At 56.8% G+C, this 21,931-nt stretch overlaps 10 protein-coding genes across 10 annotated transcripts; 7 read left to right on the forward strand and 3 right to left on the reverse strand.

Annotated features, from left to right (window-relative positions):
* Positions 1–741: 741 nt before the first annotated feature.
* Positions 742–1,595, forward strand: PHSY_005455 (hypothetical protein; the record flags this gene model as incomplete). Its single annotated transcript, XM_012336064.1, has 2 exons — positions 742–836; positions 1,343–1,595. The coding sequence occupies 2 exons, from the start codon at positions 742–744 to the stop codon at positions 1,593–1,595; spliced, it is 348 nt and encodes a 115-aa protein (XP_012191454.1).
* A 226-nt stretch (positions 1,596–1,821) lies between these two features.
* On the reverse strand, positions 1,822–5,322 carry PHSY_005456 (protein kinase subdomain-containing protein; the record flags this gene model as incomplete). The annotated part of the gene is made up of 1 exon (XM_012336065.1): positions 1,822–5,322. The coding sequence occupies one exon, from the start codon at positions 5,320–5,322 to the stop codon at positions 1,822–1,824; it is 3,501 nt and encodes a 1,166-aa protein (XP_012191455.1).
* A 1,364-nt stretch (positions 5,323–6,686) lies between these two features.
* Positions 6,687–8,324, forward strand: PHSY_005457 (hypothetical protein; the record flags this gene model as incomplete). Its single annotated transcript, XM_012336066.1, has 1 exon — positions 6,687–8,324. The coding sequence occupies one exon, from the start codon at positions 6,687–6,689 to the stop codon at positions 8,322–8,324; it is 1,638 nt and encodes a 545-aa protein (XP_012191456.1).
* Positions 8,325–9,432: 1,108 nt separating this feature from the next.
* Positions 9,433–10,293, forward strand: PHSY_005458 (Ctr copper transporter; the record flags this gene model as incomplete). The annotated part of the gene is made up of 2 exons (XM_012336067.1): positions 9,433–9,867; positions 9,967–10,293. 2 exons carry the CDS (start codon positions 9,433–9,435, stop codon positions 10,291–10,293), a joined length of 762 nt encoding a protein of 253 aa, XP_012191457.1.
* A 608-nt stretch (positions 10,294–10,901) lies between these two features.
* On the forward strand, positions 10,902–14,003 carry PHSY_005459 (hypothetical protein; the record flags this gene model as incomplete). Its single annotated transcript, XM_012336068.1, has 1 exon — positions 10,902–14,003. The coding sequence occupies one exon, from the start codon at positions 10,902–10,904 to the stop codon at positions 14,001–14,003; it is 3,102 nt and encodes a 1,033-aa protein (XP_012191458.1).
* A 655-nt stretch (positions 14,004–14,658) lies between these two features.
* PHSY_005460 (kinesin-II 85 kDa subunit) lies at positions 14,659–15,847 on the reverse strand (the record flags this gene model as incomplete). Its single annotated transcript, XM_012336069.1, has 2 exons — positions 14,659–14,835; positions 15,809–15,847. The coding sequence occupies 2 exons, from the start codon at positions 15,845–15,847 to the stop codon at positions 14,659–14,661; spliced, it is 216 nt and encodes a 71-aa protein (XP_012191459.1).
* A 242-nt stretch (positions 15,848–16,089) lies between these two features.
* On the forward strand, positions 16,090–17,919 carry PHSY_005461 (hypothetical protein; the record flags this gene model as incomplete). The annotated part of the gene is made up of 1 exon (XM_012336070.1): positions 16,090–17,919. The coding sequence occupies one exon, from the start codon at positions 16,090–16,092 to the stop codon at positions 17,917–17,919; it is 1,830 nt and encodes a 609-aa protein (XP_012191460.1).
* A 290-nt stretch (positions 17,920–18,209) lies between these two features.
* PHSY_005462 (hypothetical protein) lies at positions 18,210–18,948 on the reverse strand (the record flags this gene model as incomplete). Its single annotated transcript, XM_012336071.1, has 2 exons — positions 18,210–18,461; positions 18,721–18,948. The coding sequence occupies 2 exons, from the start codon at positions 18,946–18,948 to the stop codon at positions 18,210–18,212; spliced, it is 480 nt and encodes a 159-aa protein (XP_012191461.1).
* Positions 18,949–19,836: 888 nt separating this feature from the next.
* Positions 19,837–20,580, forward strand: PHSY_005463 (hypothetical protein; the record flags this gene model as incomplete). The annotated part of the gene is made up of 1 exon (XM_012336072.1): positions 19,837–20,580. The coding sequence occupies one exon, from the start codon at positions 19,837–19,839 to the stop codon at positions 20,578–20,580; it is 744 nt and encodes a 247-aa protein (XP_012191462.1).
* Positions 20,581–20,858: 278 nt separating this feature from the next.
* Positions 20,859–21,897, forward strand: PHSY_005464 (hypothetical protein; the record flags this gene model as incomplete). The annotated part of the gene is made up of 2 exons (XM_012336073.1): positions 20,859–20,886; positions 21,614–21,897. The coding sequence occupies 2 exons, from the start codon at positions 20,859–20,861 to the stop codon at positions 21,895–21,897; spliced, it is 312 nt and encodes a 103-aa protein (XP_012191463.1).
* Positions 21,898–21,931: the final 34 nt, after the last annotated feature.

Consider the following 21,931-nt stretch of genomic DNA (forward strand, 5'->3'; position numbering starts at 1 on the left):
ATCCTTGGCTGGATGAGAAGGCGAGATCAGCTGTCAACCTCGTCACAGAGTAGTGAGAAGGTGAGAATGAACAGCGGCGGATCGTTAGGCGGTATTTAGGGGATGTAAGTATCGAGAGCCGAGGGTTCTTTCCCGGCGAGAAGGAACTCGGAGACTTGTATCCAGCTGCTCTATTGATGGGAATGCAGGAAGGTGCAATAGATCCGTCTGCCTGTCCAGTCTCTCTCTGTCTCTGGAGGGTCGTATCGCTCTGCTCTACGGCGCAAAGGGTCCAGCGGTGGTGGAGCGTTTGAGCGATTGCAATGGCGCGGCACGGGCTTGGCAGATGTGGCAACACGGAGAAGCCGATGGCGCAAGGCAACGGTATATAGGAGGCCAACGCCTCCTCCATCCTTCGCATCCGTAGGAAGAGCCGAAAGCCGTTCTGGACAGTCCCGGTCCAGCAAACGCCAAGCGAGGGCGAGCGAAAAGCGTCAATTTGCCAGAGGAGGCGAGCACCACAGAGGTTGAGAAGAGTCGAGATCAGCAGACAGGCATTGCGCGCGAGGCGGGAACCGATAACACAGCCGAGAGAAAAAAAACCTGTGTCGTCGGAAGACCATTTTCAAGCCTTTCCCACGAATTGTTCTATTTCAATCACGTTCTTCTTGCTTATCGTGTTTCGATGCCACGACGAAACCGGGCACGCCGATGGTCTCTCACGATCAATGGCGTGTCGTAATATACAAGGCGCTCCTCGCGATGGGCGCAAATCAAACCCCGCTCCTACCTGAACGTGGCAGGATCGATGCCAAACGCCAAAGGTACCGAAGAAGGGACACAAAGGAGGGCGAAAAGTAAGACAACCATAGAAGCATGGACCCTTGCGGAAATGAACAAAAAGAAAAGTAAAATTAATTTTATCTTGAAGCGAGCTTATGACGGGTTTCTGCAGACGTCACGCTCTTGCAAGCAGCAGGGCGGGGCGGGGCGGCACACTTCCGGTTAAGCTTGTGGGGTCAGGTGGCTAGCAAGTCGAAGATCGCGCGCACTTTACGCGATCGAACGCATCGCCAAGACTCTGGAGTCTCTGTCGGTAGAGATGGCTCAATCAAAATCAGTCAAGCCTCGTTCCGCTCATTTGATTGCGCCCGTACTCTGCACTGCAGGTCGTGCTGCCAAGACGAAACCCTGCAACCAAAGCTCACATCAGGCGATGTACACTGCATACGGCATGCGCCGAGTCGATCATGGTGTTGTCGGTCGCAGAGTCTGCAAGGGTCTTGGAGACATGCTGCAGCTCAAGGTAGTTACTGTCTCTTGATCTTGCCCACGCTCTGCCCGCATGTTGTCGTGCTTCCAGAGCGTGGACGCTGATAACCGGCCGCATTCGTCGTGATTGCTACCGAGATGGTGGAACGACCAAGAATTCTTCGGGACTCCTACGACTGTTCGGCAAAGCTTGCTCACCGCGGCCTGTCGCAGTCTGTCGCAACGTTCGTGAATCACTCCTCAATGATACGCTCGACATCGTGCCATCGCTTAGCTTGTGGCTCTCCATCGCGGCTGTTCCGAATGGTTCCTTCGGAAGCACACCGACGATCTGGGAACAGTGAGCACCGCAGATCCATCGCAACAGACGAGGCTTGACATGCGCAGCCCGACGGAGCAGCTTCAGATTCATGGCACATGCGTAATTCCGTTCGCTCATCACGGGTCACGAGCCCAACATGAATGCGTTGTGGCGTGGAAACCGAAATGTGACATTTGCTTGAAGGCAACAATGATGTGTGTCGGACAGTCCGACATAGGGAGCGCCGCCAGCCCGTCTGTTCCGCAATCTCACTGAGCCAGCACTTCAACAGGTGCACTTTCGATCCTCCTCAACAGCTTGGCCCGATTCGGCGTGTCCGCGAACAAGGCTCTGATGAGACCCGTGAGCTCCCTGCGGCTGTAGTCGACCAACGCACCTGCCTCGAAAGCCAGGAATTCGATGTCTACCAATGAGCCAGTCAAAATCTCGATCAGATACGAAGTCTTGAACCAGCTCGGCACCCAGAGTGGCGCCACGCTCGGCTGGTCCGCACCGTCAGCCGCAAAGAGACCCTCCAAGCTGCCCAGTGTCTTGACCAGAGAAGCGATCTTCTCCGACTCGCTCTCGCCGATATCCTCGAGGTCGAGCACATCGTGCAGCACCTTTTGGAGTACCAAATCGACCAGTCGTCCGATGGCAGCGTGGAAACGAGACGCTACGAGCACCGGTCGCCAGGCTTTGCCGAGTTGCTGCAGCATCTGCACAACCTGCTTGATGCACCTCTCGCATCGTGCGTAGCGGTGATCGTCGAAGGTCCGGGCAAATCCGTCCGCTTCCATCAGTGTGTCAAGCAGGATCTTGGTCTGCGCTGTCATCTGCGCTTCGAACCACCTTTGACCCAAGCTCCGTGTCGACACCGCTTCCCGCTCCAGCTTGGCCAGCTCTTTCGTCTTCCATCGCTTCGCCGCCTCGGCATCGTGCGTCATCCATGCCGTCGCGATATCGTCACCCTTGTCGCCGACAAGCCGCGTCAACTCCCGCGCTAGATGCTCGCAATCGTTGAAGAATTGCATCGCCAAGGACGGGACATCTCGAAGCACCTCGCCGTGAGCGACTGGCATCAGTGCACGATGCAGCTCGAAGATCTTGAACACGCTACCAGCGAGCGCTTCCACGTCATCCATGTCCGAATCCTCCCCGGAAGCACGTCCGTGTTGCAGCTTTGACAGCACCGAGCTCATCGTGCTTTCGGCCAGCTTGACGAGATCAAGTGAGCGTTGGCTGATGGTGCACTCTTCCTTGACAGCTGCCGCGATGGGAGGAGCATGCGCGGGCAAACTTTTGAGCGGCTTTGCCTCAGCATTAGACGCCGCTCTCGAATCTACAGAGACGGATCTGGTCGACGACACGCCACGTCTTGTGCTAGCTTGCGCTACAGCCTTTCTGTATGACGTTGATGCTGGGACGCTGGTAGATTCGGGGTCCGAGAAATCCTCCCCCCAGCCAGAGGGCGACGACGGCCTCGAGACAGATTCGGCCTCAGACGCTTGCGCATCCTCCGGCGTCGGCTTGGCCGAGAGATCTCCGTATGGACTCTGTCTCGCCTCCGCATATGCTGTTGGCTCGGTTTGAGCCGTCACAGCGTGTGCAGGTGCGGCAGCCGGCTTCTCCGCTGCGGTTTGCGGCTTCAGTGGTGTGATGGGTGCGAGATCAGCGCCATCAGGCTCTGATGGGTTCGAGCCCTCTTCGAAATCCCATGCATCCGCGTCCGCTTCCTGTTCCTTGTGGTTTGTCAGGGTTTCAGACTGGACAGCAGCAGGTCCTGGTTCTAGATTCGTGACTGCTTGACGTGCCGATTCGACATGTTCAATGGGCTGCCTAATCTTCTCCTGGAAAGGGGCTTGCTGGTGAGCTTGCGACGCAAAGTGCGTTGACTGTGGATGTAGGGCTGTGAACGATGATTCAGTATGAGGGACTTTGTGGTTCGTGTCTGGAAACCCAATTGCAGTGGCAGACATTGACGAAATGCTGCCCTGTTGTGGCCGAGATGCCACCAGAGGATGGCTGCCAGACGCCTCTGGAGCAGTGCGAGAGATTTCGCTCTCTTCGAGCTGGTTGCCCACCTCAGAGCGGTCGTCAACACTCGATAGCAGCGGCTTTGCGCCTGCCTCAAAAGCATGCGCTGTCTCGGAGCTTTTCGAAGGTTCTGCAGCTTCCCATGGATCATCCTCGTCATTGATGTCTTGGTCCTGCAGATTCCATGCGTCTTGTGCAGGTACCGCGGATGTCGAGACTGCTGATTTGACGTTCTCGTTTCGGAACGCTACAGGAGTGCGTGTTTGCTTCGGTGACGTTGGCATCTGCGCCGGTCCATCGTCGTCGTCCAGGTCCCAGGCATCGGCCGCGCCGTTGTCGTCTTCGTCTCCGAGACCCCAAGCATCCACGTCGTTGCTTCCGGAGGCTGCTGCGCGAGACGTAGCCTCTTGGACTGCGAATGTGCTGTGCTGCGAAGAGCTTGAACTCATACTACTTTGCATCATCATTGAACCGCTGGGAGAGCCGGAGAGGTCATGTCGGTCGAGAGCAGCTACATGCTGAAGCACTGAACGGTCTGCGTGTTGTGGCTGATGAACGGCATGCTGGCCGCTGGCCGTTCCGGCTGAGGCAGGGACATGTTGATTGTCGTCGTCATCGTCGAGACCCCAGCCATCTTCGTCGAGAGGCGTGTCGTCGGCATTGAAGGGACCGCTACCGAGCTGGTCCTGCGGGCGGATTACGCGTGCACCTAATTTGGGCCTATGTTTGTTCCGGGCATTGGTTGTCGAGGAGGACGAAGAATTCCGTGTCAAAGACGCCGCATCTGTGTACAGCTGATCTCCAAGCAGATGATCGGGACGTGCGTCCATGGATGGTCTGCTCGGCTTTGCGTCTGGTGGTGCAGTCGGAGGTGCGGGTATCGAGATAGCAGGAGGAGGAGGTGCAGGGGCGTCGAGTTCGATACGCACTTCCTTCCATCCTGCTTCTGCACCGCGGGATACGATAATGGCACGAGCGGCTTCGAGCACTTTGAGTGCAGGGGAAAGAGCGGGGGGCCCATTGCTCGTCAGCACGCTCTTTCGTTGGTCGACATCATCCGTCGAAGGAGCCGGAACTGGATCCGGACGTAGTGTGAGCTGCGCACCACGGTCTCGGGAAGCCGATTCGGACGTCGAGATTGCCTTTTCGAGGCGGTCGAAGCGAGCTTGAAGCTCAATGACAGCTGGAAGAGCCCCAAGTGCAGGAACGGAGATGAGCGGTTGAATGAGCTTGGCGGCGTCTGGGAGCTGAGACTTGAGGTTCGGCGAGTCGGTCTGACCCTGCAGCCCTTCGAGTGTCTCAAGTAGGCGCGTTGCAGCGAGCAGATCGGATAAGACCGAGATGAGAAGGCCTTGCTTCGAGCTCTGCGCGAGTGCATCGTGATACTCGGAAGCGGTGGGAGCTATCTGCGGGCCGACAGTGACGAGACGGGAGCTGACTTGATTAACGGACCGCCATAACTGATTGAAGTTGCGGTCCACGGTGCGAGTGGAGGCCGCTCGTGTGCGAAGCTCGGCTGCATGTGTCGTGATGGTCTGCTCTATGCGTGTCTCGAGAGAATCGATCTGAGCATCGATGAGTGCAACCTTGGCGGAGATAGGGAGCGACGGCGCCGAGCTTGCGGCAGATTGAGTTGCGTCTGATCCGAAGGAGGTGCTCGACTCAGCATTGATAGAGGCAAGGAAGCTGGCTGCCGAGAGCGAAGCGTCCTGACGGGCTCCGGGAGCGCTCATCTTCGCGGCTGGAAAGGGTTAGGGTCGATTCGGATGGGAAGCCGACGTAGAGTTCATCGCCGAAGAAAGACGGGGACGGCCTTTGCCCGAGCTACAGCGTTGACCCGAACGAGCGCCTCGATCAGAACCTTTGACAGAGGCAGGATGTGATGTCAGGCCGGGGCCTGGGCTGCAAACGAGGTGTCACCGTGCCGGTAAGGATGTGGTTCAAGAGAGGTTTGAGCCTCCAGCGTCAGCTCGAGGACGCAGATGCACGTAGCCGGGGCCGATGCTGGGAATGAATAGCGGGGTGGAGTGGACCTCAAGGTCATGGACGAGGAGAAGGCCAAGGTGTGATGTCGGGAAGGGCACACGTCAGATTTTGTGATTGAGGAGAAGTTGGCTTGAGCGCTGCGTCTGTTCTTCTGCCGCCAGAGAAAAGAAACGCCAACGCAGCCATGGCTCATCTTTGTTGGCGGTGGAATTTCCTGAGTTTTGTCTGTTAAACTCAAGCTCTGAAGCATGCTGTTCCGCGCCTTACTTTGCCAAAGCGTCCTTCTGGCCAGCGATTGTAGCACTTCGGACCAAGACATGCAGTCCTCGACATGGGCAGGTGAGTGTGGACGACATGCACTGGTATCACTGACTTTGCTCCAACGTGAATCTTCATTAGGAAAGAGCAAATGAAACGTCGAGCGGATGCGAGAGTACCCCATGAAGAACTTGCTTTAGGCTCGATGGACACACTTTGACTCACGCTTCATCTGTACTTTCCTCGCCATCCAGCTCAAGGCTCAAAAGAGACGTTTCAAAATGATCAGCTCCCTGTCAGACACGTCAGTGTCCATGTGAGGTGCTCTTCGTCACGAGGTCTCTGAGATCGAGCCGACAGAGTGTCAACGGCTGGCTTTTTCCTCAAGCGAAGGTCTTTATCAAGGCAGCTTGCCGGGTCTCGACTGCAGCGATGCTCCATGTTTGTTTGGAATGATCGCCCAAATTCTGAACTTATATAGTAACAGAGTACGAGCCGCCACAATACGTCGCCTGCGTTGACATCTGTCGACATGCATAGGACGCGTGCAGATGGTGGCGACCTCGCCGTCGGGCGACAGCACCCTAGTCGACTTTCGTTGACTATGCATGCAATAAGCTCAGAACGCGGACGCGTTACGAACATGCATAGAGTAAAGATCTGAGCCGTCGATGCGCGGATGAGATGTCAAACAGCCAATCAATCTCAAGCAATCGCGTGGCAACAACGACAAGTTCACGTCTTTGACGCGACGACTCAGCCTCGAAACGACTCGACTCGCCCCGACGCACCTTCCCCTCAACGCAGAGTCGCGGAGTCTAGAGACCCCTCAACCCCCGCAGCTTGAAGCAAGATGCTGCACTGTCGGATGTCGCTCCGTCCAGAAGCATCGAAGGCCAACCATGCTCGAGATGCTGCGCATCGTGAGCCTTCACGTCGTACTTATAGCACCAACGAACAACGCATGGTGCCGTCACAGCCATATCGCATCCCTTCCCAGCTCCGCGATCTCCAACCCTTTAAGGACAGGCGATCTATGGAACCGAAACGTCGTAGCATCATGTCGAAAGCTGGGATCCTGGACCCGAACAGCCAGCATGCTCCCGTCGAACGCGACGCGTCGCACCGGGATGGCTTCCAGATCGTGTCGCAACGTAGGGTCGATTTGCCATCCGAGCAACTTGACTATTGGCAGCAAATCAAGCAGGAAGACACGAAGGCCGACACCTTGTTCCCTTCACTGCTTGCCGGTATTGAACCGTTCAGTCAATCGAACGTGCAGTCTGCGTTTCGAGCACCCGAAGCGAGCGTCACCACGAATGGATGCGAGCCAAACCAAGCCAATGCTCGACCCTCCAACTACATTCCGTCGTCGCAAACCTCGTTTTCGCAGACATCGATCGACTGGAGTCCACTGGAAGTCTTTCCGAGCACCTCTTTCGCGCCGCTGCGCAATGCCGAAGCTGGTCGTCTCTTTCAACAACCATTTCCCTCTCCTTCTTTGCCTCAATCAAGCTGCGTAAGACCGTCGGTCGAAATGCATCCCGCCGACACCAACGCCCCTTTTACTCCAAGGCCTGGCACCTCGGGAGGAGAACTTGGGGATCGGAACGAGGAGTCAGGCAGGATCAAGGACATTCAGGAGAGTATCCATTGCTTCTGGCTCGTGTCGGAGAATAGAATGGCTCGGATCCAGGACGACCTGAACGACGTCTCGACTCGGCTCAAAACTTCGTTCGAAGAGCAGAGAAGGATCGTCTCGCAGATCGAGCAGATCCTGCCGCTGCAAGTGCAAATCGCGCAAAAGGTGGTGCGCGCCGCCGAGGACCGCAAGCTTATCTTTGGCCGCATCAAGTCGCTGGAAGAATCTTCAGCAGCGTCGCAGAAAAACTTCCAGTCCACGCTGGAGGCAATGCAGGCCGAGCTGCGAGGTGGCATAGAGTCGTTGCAGGAGATCGTCACCAAGCCAAAGAGGCTGACGCCTCCGAAGCCAAAGAGCGACGCACCAGTGCCCACCGCATCGACTACGGCCACGACGACCACGTCATCCACCAAGAGCACCAAGAGACCGAGTCCTCCGCGCAAGAAGACAAGCCCGCAAGGTGCGAAAAAGGCGAAGCTAGTGTCCGGCGGCGAAGAAGACTGCTCCGTGCCGCCTACACCGCCTCCATCAGCCGACTCCAGGGTCTCACCTGGCCAAGAGCGCGCGCGCGCCATCGGCGAGTCGGTTTGTCACCTGCAAGCTAGCTACGAACACCAACATCACGAGCCGCATCAGCCGCTCTACCAAAACCAGGCTCGCGCTCGAAGCCTCGGAGGGTGGCAGCACGAAAGCCAGTACCAGTCGCACTCTCAGCCAATCGCGCCCGGACATCGTCCATCAGCTTCGTTTGATCAGACCCAACTACAACCTAGACCACACACTGCCGCACCTTGTCTGCATGACGTAAAACAGTCCATGGGCTCCATCGAGATGCCCTTGCACAAGTAGCCATCTCGCCGGCATCTCTCGCCCGCCTCGCAAAATGTCGACCTGCGCGACTGACGCCGAAAGCTCAAGATGAGCAAGAGAGCAAGATCCGTCTCCCGTGCAACAGAAAGAGCGGCGATTGACTTCCATAGCAGACGAAAGGGTGTACGATAAGATGAAACGAAGCATTTTCTGCAGCCACACGACCATGACTGCGAAGACGGTGTGGTGATCACATATTCACATGAAGCTCCACTCGACGTAGTAGTCGAAGCTAGGTCAAGAGAAGCAGGGCGAGATTCAGACGGAGTGCTCCGAGAGCTTGGTGTGTGTGCCCCTGTGTTGGTGAAAATCCCCCATGCTGGTTACGAGTGCTTTGCCAAGAGGCAGCGCAGCGAGAAAAAGCTCGGAGAGTTTTGCGGGAGAGTCTCACGTGGAATTCCAAGGCAGCAGAGCACGCAAGCTGGCTGCGCAGTGCAACTCGGAAAGAAGGCTCCGACGCTCGTTAAGAGCACGCTGGATTCTGCCGTAAGAAAAAGGCTCCGAGAGCTTTCGGTGCCTTCCAGGCCGGTGCTGTGGGCTTCACCTCGAGCCTCAGAGAGATGTCTGACGAGCCATTCGTTGGAAGAGGTCGGTTCGAGAAGTGTCCGGCTGATCTGGGTTTCCTATCTGATCCCCACCATCCACATACCCGCTTCTCGCCGTTGTTCTTCAGCGGCCACTACATACAAAGCCAACGGCGCCTTTTCGCACACACCTTTCGTCTCGCCTCATCTCAGACGGCACTGACCGCTTCTCACGCTATTCAGCCTGCGCATTGCTCGCTTCCATCTTCTGGAAAGCGTCCGTATCCAGCTCAGGACTCAGCGAAGGCCGATACAACTGCACTGCCTTCTGCTTAAAACAAGAGACTCGCGATCATTCTCACTCACCATCGCCGACCTTTGCCGGTAGTCGATCTGGGCTTCCATCTCTTCATCCAGCTAGTCTCTACTCTGCACTGCGCTGAACACCCACCAAGTACCCATTCAGCTCGACACGGTCGCTCACATACATCATCATGACTTCGCACTCTGGCATGCACGGCATGTCCGGAATGGACATGGGCGATTCTTCTAGCGCCTGCTCGATGAGCATGCTTGGTAATTGGCAGACCATCAACACTTGTGTGCTCACCTCTTCATGGCACATCAGGACCGAAGCGCAGTTCGCCGGCACCTGCATCGGTGTGTTTTTGATCGTCTTCCTCATCGAGACTGTGCGAAGATGGAGCCGCGAATTCGACCGATGGATCCTCGAACGCGCCATGGTCGAGCGTCGGGAGACGAGGCGTCGCACCCAGCACCTTAAGGCAGAGATGGCCTCTCGGCTGGCCGAGTCAGCGCCATCGCAGGATCGCTCGACATTGAGTCAAAAGATGGACCAACTCGACTCGATCTTCTTTGGAATCTCCCCGAGCAAGTCTGGATGTCGACAGGCCGCACTCGACTCGATGCGTTTTCGACCCAAGATGTGGCAGCAGCTCCTACGTTCGCTCTTGTACGGCGTGCAGTTCACCGGCGCTGTAAGTATTCGGAAGCCCCCGCGTTAGCTCGTATCGCGATCAACCATGCTGACTTTTCGCTCCTTGCCTCGCTCGCTTCTCTTTGCACCGCCGCGACAGTATCTGGTCATGTTGATTGCCATGACCTTCAACGGCTACATCATCATTGCCATCGTTCTGGGTGGCATCTTCGGCCACTTTTTCTCCACCTGGGATACGCTCGGATCAACGCACCTTGTCGACGTGGACCCGCTCGGCGCCGGGTATGCACCGGATGCTGGAACCATTGCAGATCCAAGCGCCGTCACGGTTTCGCCCTGTTGCCAGCCTGATGCCAATAAGGACTCAGCAAGCGTATCGAGCGGGTCCGACGATGGCGACCACCTCAAGCGTCGTGTGGTAACGCTTCCCGATCACGGTTACGGCTCGGGTGCCTGTTGTGTTTAGATCAGATGTGCACTACCATTGATGCCACCACTTGCCTACGAATGGCATTGATGACTTCTTCGTCTCTTGCGCCTGCACTAGAGGCGTGCGTTGAGCTGCACTGAGTGCTGCGAGTGGTGTACGTCTTGGCACAGAGTGAAGCTGTGGGCGAAGCTATGTGAATCGACTTCGCCCGCAACACTACATCGGCTGCGTTTGAGAATGTCGGAATGAGTCGTTCTTGACTTCTTTGTTGAAGGCGCGATCTTGACAGTCATCGATTCCACAGCAGCCGGCAAGCCGAGGCGCCCGAACGAAGATGCTTGAGACCACAGCGAGAGCCACGCCTATCAGCCGTCAGAACGGGCAGGAGGCAAGTTGCGTATTCGTAGCAAGGTCAAACTCGCGAACTCGACAAGCGAACCCTTTTTGTTGGTGGCCGGACCGAACGCAGCGCGTGCATGGTGCATTTTCCGAAACGCACATACACACGCACAAACCAACACTTTTCGGTCGCTTTTTGGAAAGGTGTTGCTCTCGCGTGCCTTCACGCTCTCCACCATATCGATCGTGTTCAAGGCCATCGCACTCGCTCGGTCGCTGTCTCGTTTCGACACCTATCAGCAAAGATGGCTTCGTCTAGTGTGGATTCTAACGTGCCCACCACAGAGGACCCCGTCGAAAGCAAGACGGAATCGCTCTCCTCCAGCACCGAAGACGACAACACAACGGCAGAAGAAGCATCAGCACCTAAGCAGATGGAAGAGTCGGGGCAAACCGAAGAGGTGACAGAGACCACAACAGAGGCACTCGCCGACGATGTCGATCGGCTGGCATTGCACGCCACGTCAGCGCATGTCGGAAAGACCGACAGCCCCAGCAAAGATGCAGCTGATGCAGAGGCGAAGGAGAGGCAGTCCGGGACCAACGTGCCGCAAACACACACAAAAGCTACCGCGATAGCTGCTGACGAAGCCGTCAGTGCAAGCAAGCCAGATGGAGAGGCGGAACCTGCTCAGGACTCACTCGGTGCTGCCGAAGACTCAGAAGCTACAAAAGACAATTCACCATCTGCCGCCCCGGCATCGGCCCCTGTGGACAAGAAGAGCCACGACAGCTCGCGTCCGCCACAACCAGTCGCTGTAGAGGAGCCCGTGCTCGCATCTGATCAGATGAACACCGCGACTGCTGGATCCGGCGGCAGCGCAAACGAAGCTTCTGCCACCTCGCAAGGGCGAGAAAGTGTGTCACCGCCAACTCTCCCGAGCAAGGACGCTCCGCAACTACCGGAGAAGACAACAGCGAACGACACAAGGCCCAGCACCGCCGAGGTAGACACGTCAACTACGCCAGCTACTCCCCAACCTGCGAAACCTAGCCGGGAAGCGCTGGCCGATGCTGACAGCGTAGCCGCCGTTGCTCACGCCTTTGGTCGAGACTCTCCCGCGATCCGCTCGCCCTTGGACACGCCACAACGCATTTCTACTCCTGTGGACCGCACCAACAATGATACTGGTAAGGCAAAGATGGAGTTGGATGATGACCAGAGAGCAAGGGAAGCCGCAACAAGAGCGCCTACAAAAGAGGCGAACCAAGCGCAAGAAACTGCGGAAGGCGTAGCGGAGAGCGAAAGGGTCGCAGATGCAAGCACCGACAAAGGTGCTCCTCGAGGCGGCATCCGCATTGGAAAGGGACCACCTCCGACGACGCAGGCGAGCGAAGAAGTCCCCTTCGACTTCAACCGCTTCCTGGAGCAGATGAAGCACCGAAGCGCGCAGCCCGTGGGCGAGTACGTGCGCAGTTTCATCAAGGGCTTCTCCAAGAAACCGTACCGCACCCAGGACCAGATCAAGCTCATCTTCGACTTCCTCGACTTCATCGCTGCACGTATGAGGGAGTGCGATGTATGGAAGAACCTCGGCGACACCGACTTTGAAAACGCAAAAGAGGCCATGGAGAAGCTCGTCATGAACCGACTCTACCCATACACTTTCACGCCTGCTGTCCACAAAGAGGGCCGCTGGGCCGTGCAGACCGACGATCTCGAACGCGACCGGGTATTGAGGCAGCGCATCGGTCTGTTCGGATGGCTCAGCGAGGAGCACCTCGACGTTCCGGTGGGCGACCATTCTCGCGGCTTTATCGAATTCTCCATTCAGGAGCTACTCAAGATCAACCACTACAAGGCACCTCGAGACAAGCTGATCTGCATCCTCAATTGCTGCAAAGTCATCTTTGGCATGATCCGGCATCTATCGTCGCAGGAGAATGCAGACACATTCATCCCCGTCCTCATCTTTGTCGTGCTCAAGGCGAACCCGGAGCACCTCATCTCGAACGTCGAGTACATCAGCCGCTTCCGCAATCCGGATCGTCTTTCGAGCGAGTCGGGTTACTACCTGTCCAGCTTGATGGGCGCCATCGCCTTCATCGAGACGATGGACTACACTTCGCTGAGCAACATCACGCAGGAGGAGTTCGAGAAGCGCGTGGAAGAAGCCGTCTCGTCGCTTCCGGAGCCCGAAGCTTCGACTGCGTCAGGAGCAGCGTCTGGCGCATCGGAAGCAAGCCTGCTGGCTCCACCGACTACACCTCCACCACGAGGTGGTCAGCCTGCCTTTGGTAGTCAACAGCATCAACGCAGCGTCAGCGCCACTAGCGTGTCGGCACCCTCCGGGCCGGGCGAGGAGGCTGCAAAGGCGCTCCCCTTCACGCCCATGGCAGCCACGCTTGCGGACGATACGCGTGCCTTCTTCCTGCGGACAGGGGAGGCGGCTCGAACAGGCCTCAGCCGACCCATGGGTGCGCTTGGCAGGCTGTTCAATGAGGGGATCGAAGGCATTCGCACACCGAGTCAGAACGACAGTGGCGCTTCGACGGAGAGGCAGAATTCACCGGCTCCATCGGCTGGCGCCTCCTCTTCAACCGCATTGCCGGCGTCAACGTCCGGATCGAAGCTGTTTGGTGGTCTCTTCGGATCGCTCAACACCTCGGACAGTGGGACGCAGGCACGCGGAGCAGGATATCCGGGCCAGGGAGGGGGACGTAGATCGTTAGCGCTGATGGACGACGAGCCCCAGACACCGTCGACGGGTGAGCTTACCCAGGATGGCTTCCAACCGTATCCGGGTGCACAGATTGCTCCACCTCGACTGCTGCGTCCCAACATGCCTCAGAGAAACTACTCGATCGACGACACAATGTTCGACGACGAGTCGGCAGGCAGGCGTAACCTGATGGCGACGACGGCCAGCGGTGGTCGTGGCCAGCGCGATGCAGACTACTACGACGATGAGGATGATCAAGATGACGACGATCTGGATGCATCGCGATCGACCCCGAACGCGGCAGCGGCCGAACAGTTGCGCCGACGCATGCAAATGCAGCACGACTTTGGACGTGGCTTCGACGCCGCCAGCGGCCATGATGTGGGCAGTACGCCATCGAGGCGAGGACCGGAAGCGACGGACCCGCAAGGTCGATTGAGAACCAATCGTCGAGACGAGATCGCCTACGAACACGCGCAGACAGAGCAAGCGATTCAACGATCGTTGATCGACCAAGAGCGTTTGGGTGCAGTACAAGCGGACCAAGCAGCGCAGAACTCGGCGAGCGTAGAGACGCTCAAGTCGATCTTCCCGACCATGGACGACGGTGTGATCCACATGGTGCTGCAAGGATGCGAGGGCAACGTCGAGACGGCGATCGATCGTTTGTTGGAGATGCAGTAAAAGTTGTTCCCGTCCAGGCGACGCAGCTGTGACTAGCTGAATTGAAAGGCTAAATCTAGATGTCTTACTGGACCGCATACGAGAGGATGGTGAGAGAGTCGCACGCAAACACTGTTCCCCGCGCCTTCGCTATACGCCTTGTCTTTTCAGCTATGCTGTACAGCATGGACGAGTCGTGTGGATCGTCTGAGAATCAGAGAGAGAGGGTCCAAGGCATGAGGTAAACGCATGGCAGCGACAGGGTCCAGACCTCGAGTCTGGATACAGTGCGCTTTGCTGTTCCTGGAAAAGTGCGCTAAAATGTGTGTGCCTCTGGAGACAGCCTCGGCTAAGAATGTGCGCATGCAGGCGATTTCGCATTTCGGACGCTTTTATCCGCCCTCCCTTCCCTTTGTGTCGGCCCTGTCTCGGTCTATCTCTCTGCTTCTCATTGCCTTGCTGTGCCGAATGGCATTAATGGCTCGAAACCGAACCTATGGGGGCACTGCTGTCATCAAGCATGGAAGGATGGGGCCGGATAGCTGAGGAAGGAAAGAAGACGCGAGTGGGAAATGATGTGATTGGCCCACTGGAAGCGCCACATTGGTCGGTCGGCCCGACAGAACAATTGACACGACCCACCGGACCAACCGACAGATCAACTGAAGGCACTTCATCAGCGAAGGGACGGGATGGCTCGATTAGGAATCCGTTGCTGCTGCGGTATGCTGACCAGGTCGTCTTGGTCGTCTGCTCTACTCTTGGAGTCGTCAGGCCTGGCAGATAGCTGCACCTTCGCCAGACGGCGCGCCTGATCCCCTTCATATGCCACTTTTACTTCGGCCAAGATCGACTACCAAGAAAAGCGAACTCAAGCGTCTGTGTCTGAGTTTGTTTCATTCGGACCAATTACAGACAGAGTTTATCTTGAACCAACTAGTCGCGGCACGCTTTGCGCTTCTGAGTTTGGAATTCCACACCCTTCACGTCGCCATGTCAGCCACTACGCCACGCATTGCGCGCTACAGCAAAAGTTGGCCTGACAAGGTCAGCAACTCAGTGTAGCCATCTGAGCAGACGCTCGATACAGAGCCAACGTGGGCTTGCGTGCCGAAAGCCGTGCTCATGCGTATCCGCGAGTGCACGCGTGAGTGCATTCCAAAGTGGCTCGAGTCGAGACCGAATCAGCCGCATAGTCACACTCTGTGGCGCCGTGTGTTCGGTACAGGTGCGTCTGCCTGGCTGCCGGCGCTGAACCCTGTTCGTCGTTCAAACTCTTCTTCTTCGTGGATGCAGTCACGAGCAGCTTCTGCCTGCGCAGCTGCGTCCATTCGCAGCGATGTGCAGCACAACAACCATACCCTGTCCCAATACTCCTCATTTGTGCTTTGCGGCTTCATCTGTATGTGCGTCGGATGAGTGTCTCTCACTCTGCATGAGTCTGCAGCCTCGCCCTGCTTCTTTCGACCCTAGCTGCCGGAGATTCTGTCTTGTCAGCATTTCGACTGCGCTACGCATCACAAACAGGTTCTTTGCTCGAGTGGTGAGCGATTCGGTCACCTCGCTTCACGCACACCATCCCCTTCCGCCAGATTCAAGAGCGGCCATGCCAGCGCTTGCTGGATTCCGTAGCGCCTCAAGCTGAAGATTGGCCTCCGAGTCACCAGCGCCGGTCCATTGGAAGCGATCCCAGATCAAAAAAAGACCTTGTCTCTGGCCGCAGCACGGTAGCGCAAGTGCATCGACCTCGCCGGTGTCGAACAGAGAAGAAGCTCGGCACGGCTATCGCTCGTCGACGTGACAGAAAGTTCGAGCCCCTGCCCTACCTTGATCTTGCGGTCGTACGACACCGTTCGCAGCCCCATCTTGGCATTCAAGCCGATCGCTTCCAGGCCTCTCTCTCAACAGTCGACGAGGCAGCACACACATATCATTGCCATACAGTCCTGGCTCGACATACGAAAGAACTTAAAGGCATAATATCGCTGTCGTATCCGCATGTTTGTCGCATCTCTCTCGATCTTCCCCCTGGCTTGAGCGGTGGCAGTTGAACTGCGCGTTGACAGGAGGAGGGCTACCGGCTTCTCCGCAGAAAGAAGCTCACACGATGGATCTCTCGGGTCAACCGCAAGGCGGCAACAACGCCTCTCAGTCCAGGGCTGGAGCACCGACGATTCGTTGGGACGGCGACCAGATGCTCCACATCTATGTATGCGACTACCTGCGTAAGCGAGGCTTTGACCAGGCCGCACAGGCTTTGAGGCACGAAGCAGGGCTAGATCCGCAACACAAAGTGCCCATCGATGCTCCTCAAAGCCTTCTGTTTGAGTGGTGGGTGCTCTTCTGGGACATCTTCGCGTCCAGGTCGCATCAGCGTGACACAGCTGCACCCGGAAGCATCTCGGTAAATGCTGAGACGTACGCAGCCTATCGGCCGCCCGGATTGGTCAACATCACCTCGAACGGTCAGCATTCGCAGCTCGGAGTTCACAGAGCAGAGCCTGCTTTCGCCACTGCCCAGGCTCACCGTCGAGGGCTTACCATGACAACATCACAGGCTCCTTCTATCGCGTGGCAGACTGGTTCAGGCTCCTCATACAAGTCATATGGCCTTTTGCACGCACCATTGATGTTACAAGAGGGCTCGTCATCTCGATCATCTGGGCCGGACGTGAAGAATTTTCAGCAGCCACAGCAGCAGCAGCAACAAAGGAGGGCATCCGTATCACATCTGCCGCAGCTCGATCTGGAGGCAAGCCAACAGCTAGGACTGCCCCGCCTTGCTAGCCGTGTCGTGATACAGCAATGCATGGACATGATGAGCCTCGGTGGCAAGGAGATCGACCAGTTGACTGCGGCGGAAAAGCAAGCGCTGGCCAAGCGTGTCATGCGCCTGCAGACGGCACAGAACGACGCCCAAGTGCGACTGGCGCAACTGCACGGCCTGCAGCCTCCGAAACCGCTTGTGCCTAGCTCGCTCGCAACACTGCAGACGCAGGGTCAATCGCTGGTGGCGCGGTTATATCAGGATTCAGCATCATCTTCGGCGGCGTCGACCTCTCACCAGGCTCATGCAGGAGAGAAGCGCAAGGACTCGCCCATGGCAGACGCCGACGGCGGCAGGATGGCGACAGGACCAGGACCAGGACCGGGCCACGTGAATCAGAAAGTGCTGGCGCAACAGGCGTACTCGATGCGACGGCTCTCGCATCCCGGCGTCGTCGCATCGCAAGGTCTTGGTTCGCCGCTCACGCCGTCGAGCGGGCCATCCGGAGGTCTGTCTTTTTCGCACAATTCTCCGTATCCAATGGTGCAGCACAGTCCCGCTTCCAGCGCTCCCACGCCATCGGCTCATCCGACGAACCCGCAGATGCGTCGACCGTCCGTACTCGGATACGAATCGGTAGCTCTGCAAGCAGCTAGCCCGCACAGACCGATGTACGCTTCCGGCCTCGCTTCTGCTTCGCCGGTGCCAATGTCGTCAGCCAGCCCTCTGGGCGAGTGGCATGCAGACGCGCAGCAACGAGTTACACCCCTGCTTCAGCAGGACGCGCCACGTCCCTCCGTCATGATGGGCGGTATGAACCAACAGCCGTCGCCCTCAGCCTCTCAAGCTCACGTTCAGCATGCACTCTTGTACGCTTCGCGGCATCAACAGCCGGGTGTATCGCAAGCATTCTCGGGGCTGCCCTCGGGAACAGCAAATACAAGACCGCCGCATACCGACGTAGCGGTGTCGAAGGACACCGCAGCGCCGCAGACGTATCAACTCTCTCTGCCGCCTGCAAACAGCATCTCGGTGTTTGGGACGGCGACAACAGGAGCAACAGCGGCGTTGGACGATGTCAGAGCGACATCGCAGCCACTAACACCCTTTGCCGACTTGGAGTACGACTTTAACGTCTTGCTCTCCAATTCGACTCGGTTGAATCGGTAGGGAAGCATCGGCGTCGGCGTGGCGGTTGGCAGTTGGTGATCTGCCACTCTTGACAAGGGTAAAATTCCAGAATTCGTGCTGTGCATGCACGACTGTCTACTGAATCTGCCTCTTTGCGTGATCTTCCTTGTCTGCGTGTGTCTCTCTTGACCTTCTCCGGTCCTGAAAAAGCAATGCTGAGGTCAACTTTGTGGGTTACGGAATTGCGATAATGCTACGACATCTGTGATTTGAATTGATATCGGGAGAGCCTTTACTCGAAGAGGAAGACACTTTGCTGCTGGCGGTGTCTAGTTACCGGTGTGTTCCTTTTGCAACTGCTCGGGCGATTTGGAGTGCTTTTCACCGTGGACGCTGTCCTCGGAGTCGGTGGGAACATCGTTGGGGCTAGCGGTGACTTTGCCGGAACCGGACTGGTTGTTGACCGAGTTGGCGTGTTCCTTCTGCAACGTCTTGGGGTCCTTCGAGTGCTTGTCGGCCTTGACGGAGGCACCGGAGTGGGTGTCCTTGTTGAGCACGCGTGGATCGTCCGTGCGAGCAACCTGGAAAACGGGCGAGATCGAATAGGAAAGAGTCAGCTTGTGACCGGGCGAGAGGTCAAAGCACCATCATTTCGGGAACTTACAAAGGCGGTGGTGAACGTTCGACGACCAGCCAATGAGGCGCTTGCTCCGGAGCGGAGAGAAGGGAGAGCAGTTCGGAAGAGCGACATCGTGTATAAGAATCGGGTGTTCGAAAGAGTTGATGGATGGTGGTGGTTGTGGACAGAGGAAGGAGCGGACCCATGACTGCAACGTACACCGTAGCGTCGGCTGAAAGCGGTTCTAGTAGTCGATCCAACACATTTCCATTCCTGCGAACGGACACAACACGTTCCGAGCGAGGCCTGTTGGTCGACCGCTTCGAGGCCGGACCTTCGGTCATTACTAATCCGGCGTTGTCGTGTCTTGCTCGCTCAGGGTCGCTGGCTTTTCGAAACGCCTTGGCGTCGAGGCTGTTGAGCCACACTGATCGCACTGCACATGACATCAGCGTGCTTTGCGCAGAAGCCTCCACAACTTGTTGCCCGCACACAATTCGGAATGCGAAAAACTATTGCGATGTAACATATTTGAAAAACGGTTCTCGGGACAGCTAGGAGGGCGAACTGGTGACCCTCGGAGAAGGGTCCCTCCCCCACGTGCTAGCGAGCCAAGCTTTCTTTTCCTGATGCTCGACGATCATCCATCCCAGGAAATCAGCAATCTCGCTCCCCCGCGCCCTCCCTTATCGAGTTCTGAACACCACGTGCTCGAGTCATCAGCTGTGTCATCAAGCATGAATGTCAATCTGTTCCACTACAAGTTGCTGAAATGCGCTTAACGGTGGCAACCCTGCCAGGGCTGTGTGCAATTTGTGCATGGCTGTACGGTCGGAGCCTTTTTCCCAGTTTCAGTACTGCACGCTGGTTTGGAGCGTCTAGAATCAGAGCGGACATGCAATTTGCGTCTTGCGGCTCCTTTGCAGAAGATGTGTGCTTTTGTCCAAGCTGTGTCTCTTTCACCTTGATGTGGGCTCCTCTGGAGGTACGGGTGGCTCGGAGCCTTTCCTTTCGATTCGTTCGGCACTTGGCTCTTCCCGCAGGTCCAACACAGCGGTAGCCCTCGTTTCACTTGCTCGACGAGGGGCACTGACCCCTGGTCCTGGTGAGAAGGACACGAGACTCTCATGTGCGCGAGCGTGGACTCTACACTCCCGAGTCACGATTGAATACTGTAGTTAGTTCCCTATAAGATGTCGATCCGATGGACCGAGACTCTTGCTTCCAGATCCGCACTTCCCACCTCTGAGCATACCTCCCGAAGGAACATCGTTCCAGGACGTCCTTTCTCCTTTCTTCCTTGCTACGCAGAGAAGGAGCACTCTCATTGATCCATCATGAAGTTCTCAACGACCTCGACACTGACGCTTCTGTTCGCGTTCACCTCCTCCGCGCTCTCCCACTTCACCCTCGACTACCCGCTCACTCGAGGGTTCGACGAAGATCTGGAATCGCAAAACTTCTGCGGCGGCTTCCCCAACCCTCTGACGCCGCGACAGCCTTGGTACTACAAGAATGGCCCCGTCGAGATCGACTCGCACCACGATTCTGCCACGGTCAATATTTACATCTCGTACGATGTACCCACCTCCGCCCAATCCTTCCTGACGACCACTCAGGGCGCCGCCATCCCTCCACTGAGGCACGACATTGCCATCACAGGCCAAGGTGAATTCTGTTTCCACGCAAATGCCTCGGCGGGTGTACCGGGCATCGTTGCGGAGGACGGGCAGTTTGCGACCATCATGGTCGAATACATCAACAATGTGCATGGACACTTGTACCAATGTTCGGATGTCGTTTTCACGGACGATAGCAGTGTGGGCAGCAACATCACTTGCACCGATGCTCTGACGGCTGCGAGCACTGCTACTAGTACAGGCGCAAGTGCGAGCTCGACGACGGGCTCAAGGACGGCCTCCTCTACGTCCTCGTCGACACGGTCGGCAACGTCAGGTGCTTCGAGTGCCGCTGCTACGACGGCAAACTCCAACAGCGGCGTTGCGATGATGGTGTCAATCCCGATGCTTGCTCTTGCACTTGGTCCCGCCTTGATGGCCGGTGCCATGTCGTTGGCGTAATCGTACCTTCCTATAGCAATCGCTTCAATCCAAAGCTCTTCGTAGCCATTGTCATCGCGTATATCGGTAGCCCGATCCGTCCCGATAGGAATCTCACGGCGAGTTGGCTCGTGCGCTTGGCCACAGTGAGACTGTCGCGAGACAAAGCGGGAAGAATTGGCTGCTTGAATTTATTCTTTTCTCGTCCTCTTTTTTAACCTGAATTCAGCTCCCTACTTTAGCCTCTCCATAATTCACATCTTCAAATCGTATTTCCCTGCACGCCTCAGGGCAGGACAATGCGAAGTCAAGGAACGGTCGTACGAGGTGAACCAGAACTCATCATGTCCGTGCGCCGCCCGAGTCACTGTGATGAGACTCGACTCATATCTGAAGCGCCGAACCCTCCGCATTCCTGATACTTGGCGAGAAAGCGATTGCGCGGTCCAACTGCCACTCTCCATGTCCATGCGAGAACGATTAGACCACAGTTTGGTGCGACTAGCTCACCCAACGACTTGTGGCGTAAATATTCAAGCTGCTCGGATGTCGCCCGTGTACCACACAGCCGTTGACTGATTTGCAAGCGCGGAGCTCCAAACAGAAATTCGCTAGCGAGAGGACAAGAATCATGGCGACTGCAGAAGGCGACTTCGAAGCGGAGGAAACGGAAACAAGGGCAAGAAAAAACAGGTTTTTTCAAAAACCCAGCTGAGGAGGGCGACTTTCGCCGTGGACAGACAGACGCAGCTTGGCGGGTCTCGACGCAATATTATTTTTCGCAATTCGCAGACGCCAAAGGATGCACGAGCCTCTACGCTATGGCTCGATTTGGCTGGCAATCCTCGATCAGAGCCAAAAATCCAGAGCGTCTGCAGCCAGCCAATCAATTAATCGCCCTCCACCAACTCGCGCTGAAACATCCTTCATCGCCATCAACAAGCCCTTTTTTGCCTTTATCGTTGATCATCGTCCACGTCTGCATCAACAGCCGCCTCAACGACACGATTGTCTGACGCTTCTTCAGCGACCTTGGCATAACGACTCTGACCAGGCTCGACGCGGCTTTCGATCGTCCGGCTAGCAAAGGCATCCGAAATCCGACCGGACCCGCACCTCAAGACCGGAACCGCGTCCTACCTTGTGTCGATCCGCGACAACGCGCGACGCAGTGGAAAGCACACGCAGCACGATCATCCAGCCGATACCGACTCGAGCTGCACGCTCTCCTTCCTGCTCAGCTCAATTCTGCTGCATTGCGCTTTCGTGGCCCTTGTCTCCGACACCCAGCAGATAGCAAATTCGCGTACGACCGTCGTCCGAGCTCTGGCGATCTAGACTGAATCAGCTTGGCAACTTCAGCATACCTCGA

This window comes from Pseudozyma hubeiensis (genome assembly GCF_000403515.1).
Source record: "Pseudozyma hubeiensis SY62 DNA, scaffold: PHS51, whole genome shotgun sequence".
NCBI lineage: Eukaryota > Fungi > Basidiomycota > Ustilaginomycetes > Ustilaginales > Ustilaginaceae > Pseudozyma > Pseudozyma hubeiensis.